General features: G+C 48.2%; 1 protein-coding gene across 1 annotated transcript in view; it reads left to right on the top strand.

Moving 5' to 3' along the window:
• The first annotated feature begins 4,208 nt into the window (after window positions 1-4,208).
• FDX1 (ferredoxin 1) overlaps window positions 4,209-4,877 on the top strand; it is a 15,870-nt gene continuing 15,201 nt past the window's right edge. The window contains exon 1 of the mRNA XM_017831652.1: window positions 4,209-4,393. Coding sequence (XP_017687141.1) covers window positions 4,224-4,393 — 170 coding nt within the window. The 5' untranslated portion in view covers window positions 4,209-4,223. The remainder of the gene's footprint in view (window positions 4,394-4,877) is intronic.

The raw sequence follows: 4,877 nt of genomic DNA, 5'->3' as shown, positions 1-4,877 counted from the left end.
CACCAGGCAACTATCAGCAAGACAAGAGGGCATGGTCTTAAGTTGTGCCAGGGGAGGTTTAGGTTAGATATTAGAAAGAATTTCTTTACAGAGAGAGTAATAATAAATTGGAATGGGCTGCCTAGGGAAGTAGTGGATTCTCCGTCCCTGGAGATTTTTAAGATGAGACTGGATGTGGCACTCAGTGCCATGGTCTAGCAACAGCAGTGGTAGTGGATCAAGGGTTGGACTTAATGATCTCAGAGGTCCCTTCCAACCCAGCTGATTCTATGATTCTATGATTCTATGATCTTCATGGCCTTCCTCTGGACTCATTCCAACAGGTCCAGCTCATGAAGCTCGACAGAAACAGAATGATGAAGCTGAGGACAGAAGGTCATATGAATACCCACGCATTATCTTGCTGAAACTGTTCGCCATCTAGTGGTTCGTTGGCCTCCCACAAGTACAAACTTAAAAATAGTAAAGAATTGGTGGGTATAATTTCGGGGGGGTGGGGGGAAATGTTTGTATTACATCTGTTCCCCAGTGTGCAAGAACCTATAAAAAAAATATGAAAAAAGATGAAGTGCCTCCTGCAAAGTGCTCTACCATTAGGATGAACATCCCATGGAGACAAGTAACAAAAACCTGCACACAACCAAGGTGAGATTCAGAGAGAGGTTAGGTACACCCCGTTGGTAATTTTTCTCTCCTTTATTTCACTCTATTCCTCTTATTGTGTCAAGATGTCCCGATCTAGTTTGCTCCACCATTTTCTTCAAGCTTGCCCACCCAAAAACGTACATTATATACAAACAATGAGGGAATTAGGAGGGCCCTGTGTTTGGGGGTGGGAGGTTCCAGGGAGCAGCATGAGATGGCTACTCTGCAACAGAAGGTGTTCCAGGAGCTAAGCACAATACTGAGGTGGGTAAAAGCAGTCACTTCACCAACAAGGAGCCAGGATGCAGAACAGCAACCCCTGGCCAAGACTGGGTGAGAGACAGTGGTCAGGGTCAGATACAGCCCAGTGGTCACCCAGCAGGGCTGCAGTGGCAAGGCAGGTCCGAGACCAAGCCAGGGTGCCAAGTCAGCAAGTCTGGATCATGGCCAGACTCGTGGAGATGCAGGATGGTGCAAACAGAGCTGCTGGCACAGGCACGGGCCAGCACAAAGCCTCAGTTTAAAAGTGGCTCTGAACAGAAAGGAGAGGCAGGCCCTCGCTATGGCTTTTCTCACAGCTGCTCTTATCAGTGGAGGAGCTGACCTTGGATTCTGCCAAGTAAACTTTTGCAAAGGGGTAATGTGCTCAGGGCCATGGCAGTCAGACGGCTGGAACAGAGCTATGGAACATATCCAACACAGGGGTAAAGCAAGTTGATGGCCTTCTTCATTAAAACAGTATATGGATGAAAATCCCACTTGAAAGTGGATCGAAGCGAAGTTCAAAGAGCTTACGTTGTTCAGTTTGGGCAAATCAAGAACTCTTGCTGTTAATGATGGCTTCATTAATGAGAAGCATCAAAGGACATCTAAATTATTAACTGATCACACTGATTTAAAGCTCACTGATTTGAGGCTACTAATTTAATTTGTACATGAAAAAAGATCAAATACAATCTTGGGATGTATCAGGGCCATACGCTTCTATTAGAGACACTGTACAAGACCTGAATTGAATGTACTAACTAGTCACCTATGTTTAACAACAGGGAATTCAAATTAACATATGCACAAATGGCTCAGTGGGATAACCAGAAGAACAGTGAGAGTTTCCTGTCTTATGGAAGGAGACTAGAAATAACAGTGGCTAAAATAAAAGGACAATAGTGATAACAGAGGCTAAATTAAAAGGGCTGGAGGGGGTACAACAAATTATCAGTTAACTTCAGAAAGAAGAAAAACTAAATTCATAAGCAGCCCTGGCCAGGAAAAAATCAGCATAAATAATCCTATACTAAGAACTAAACTAATAAAAGAAATTGCTTGAAAATTGATAAATAATTTGGCATTCTCCACTTCCAAGGAATGAAATTTTGCGACTGTTTTTCAGTGCAATTAATAGCAGCAAGAAAACTTAGGAAAAAGATAAATATTTAGTTAAAAAATTATTTATTTACTTGAGTTGCATGTGACAGCAAAGACGTCACATGCAACATTAGAAGGTACAGAGGGTCCCTTTCAGACTTATTTCCTGCATTAACCATTAATTTGTAACAAGCAGCCTTCTGGTTGAAGTCAAACTAGATTATCTGATGCGCTCTTTGGGCTTTACAATATTAGAAGTCCAGCTAGAGCTGTATGTATTTAGCTATAGGATTATGTATATATGACTCCATGCTGTAGTAAGAGCATTGAAATAAACTGTATTATTTATGGCCACATTCTCTTGTGTTGGAAAAGAAACCAATGAAAAAGAGCTCATTGTGAGGGGATACCAGTAAAGTAGCTGAGGATCAAGCCCTCAGAGTATTTATTTTGGTGACTTCTCTATGATATATTCACATATTTTAACTGCATTTATAATAACATATGATTTAATAAACATATTGAGTGCACTGATTTCACTTATATTTTTAAAATATTATTCTATGAGTGGTATATTGAACAAATGCAATTCTTTTGCTAGTAATCAAAGAATAACTGAAAGCTATTCTTACTGTATTGTACACAGTGGCAACCAGAGTAAAGTTACTGCAGCCTCTGTGACAGGTAAAATTTCTAAGGAAATTACATAGAAAATGTGGTCAGCCTCCTGTCAGCTGAAATGTAGAGATATACCGTGTATGTAGGTAATTGTAAAGCTTTTAAAATCCAATGCTAAATCTAGATGGGGAGAGCCATATATTTGCTTTTGTGGAAAGAATACTGTAATGTAAAGGATAATGACATGAAACAAATTCGGTTTTACAAGGTGTTGTAAAAGCTACTTTGACATAGCAATAATTGAAATAAAGTGTAAAAGACAAGATGCGGACTATCTAACATCTCACATTGGCTATATCTGTAATGGGTAAAGGGAATCCCTCTAGCAACATTGAGTCTAGCTTCGAGGCTAGCAGCTATATACCTGAAGCAGAGAAAACTTACACATTCAAGTCAATTGGCCAGGCAGTTTGTAGGCTCTTGACATTTCCACTGGGACCTTCTCCTCTCCTTAAAGAAAATGTACTGGTTTAAGTTAGTACAATATCTCCCTCTTTGATCTTACCCTAATGCAACGAAATCATAAGGCATCAGGAACGATCTTAGCAACCTCAAGAGCATCAGAGGTAAACAACATTCCCTTTTCCCCCCCATTTATTTCCACTCCCGTTTGAATTAATTATTTGAAAGTACAGGCTCCATTTCTACTCATTCACCCAGAACTCCCCAGTCTGGGTGTGGTAGAGTGAAGGGTTTCTACATAACCATCTAATCAAAACTGGTAGAGAGACAAACTAAGCCTACATGTGCAGTCTGTAATTACTCAGGATATCTCAAAATTTCCTATTGCACACACTCCTCTTTGAGCTATTCACCATGAATGCTCATCTCCTGTTAGATTCTCTGATAGTGCTGCTGTCTCTTTGCTGACATCTGGGTTTTAGGAGTTGGATCTGTTGTCATAAGAAATACTAATGAGGAACTGGGAATTTCTCTGTGGCCCTGCCTGGACAGCCCTGTTGGACAGCTCAGACTTCCCAGCTGCCAGCTCCACTTCCCTGGGAGTTCCATATTATAAGCTGTTTCAATGGGGTTCCAGGTCTCACCGACCACTTGCCCAGCCTGGAGCTGGAGCCTAGTTCCCCGCAGGTCGGGCCCCCCACAGGGGCACTGGAGATGTGGTGAAGGCTCTTTGGGTGACACCTCCACCGTGTGTGCCACCGACCGCGCAGCGCCCTGTCCTTGACATGACAAGAAACCCCTCGTGGACACAACTGGGCAGGGGGCCAGCACACGCTGGGTTCCATGACGCCACCTTCCCGTGCAGACCAGGGTTAAGGTCTGGAACTGGGAATCACCCCAAGCCGTGAGGGCTCCTCGCAGGCCATGCCGGCCGCACTCTGCGCCGTGTGCGAAGGGCCCGCCCCGCCCCTGCGCACTCCCTGCGTAACCCCGCGGTCACGCGGGCGGGGCGGGCCGGGCCGCGCGCTCCGTAACCGGCTGTGAGAGTCGCCGCAGGGCCGTCGCGCGCCTGAGCGGGGGGACTTTGCCCCCGCCCCGCTGCCGCCGAGGCCCCGCGCTCCCCTCCCGCCGCCATGGCCGCCCCGGGGCCGGCGCGGCTCCTCCGGACCGCCGCCGCCTCCTCCCGCCGCTGGCTCTTCTCCTCCAGCTCGCCGGCAGGCGGGATGAGGCCGGGCTGCGGCAGCGCCGCCGCTGCTGTGAGGGCAGCGCGGCCGTTCAGCCTCTCTGCCCGGGCGGTGCTCAGGTAAGGGGGTCGCGGCCATGAGGCACCGGGCGAGCTCCCCCGAGGAGCTGTGCCGGGCCAGGCCTCGGCCCTGAGGGCGCCCGGGGCCAGCGGCTGCCCGTGGCACAGGCCGCCCAAGCCGGGCTGGCGCGGGGTGACCTTCCCGCGGTGACCCGGGATGGGCCCCGTCCCCGCCGCCCCTCACGGCCGCTCCTGCCCTCGCCGTCCGCCGGCGGCTGCGGAGCGGTGGCTTCGGAGCGCTCTCGGAGATCCTTCCTGTGCCCCGCAGGACTGTGCTGGGGCTGCGGGTCGGCCCGGGTGAGGCACGGGGTCGGTGTGACCTGGAACCCGTTGGAATGGCTTGTGGTGTTATGGAACGGTAAACCAGGGTTCCTGGTGCTCAGGCTAGTTCTCTAAAAGGTTGTGACCTTAGCAAAGTTGCTTATTCGTGCAGTGCAGTGCTTGCTTCCCCCCCCCCCCTCCCATTTTTGGAAGCCTGACTAGG

Source organism: Lepidothrix coronata, unplaced genomic scaffold (assembly GCF_001604755.1).
Source record: "Lepidothrix coronata isolate B3197 unplaced genomic scaffold, Lepidothrix_coronata-1.0 Scaffold194, whole genome shotgun sequence".
NCBI lineage: Eukaryota > Metazoa > Chordata > Aves > Passeriformes > Pipridae > Lepidothrix > Lepidothrix coronata.
This window is presented reverse-complemented; position numbering and strand designations above follow the sequence as displayed.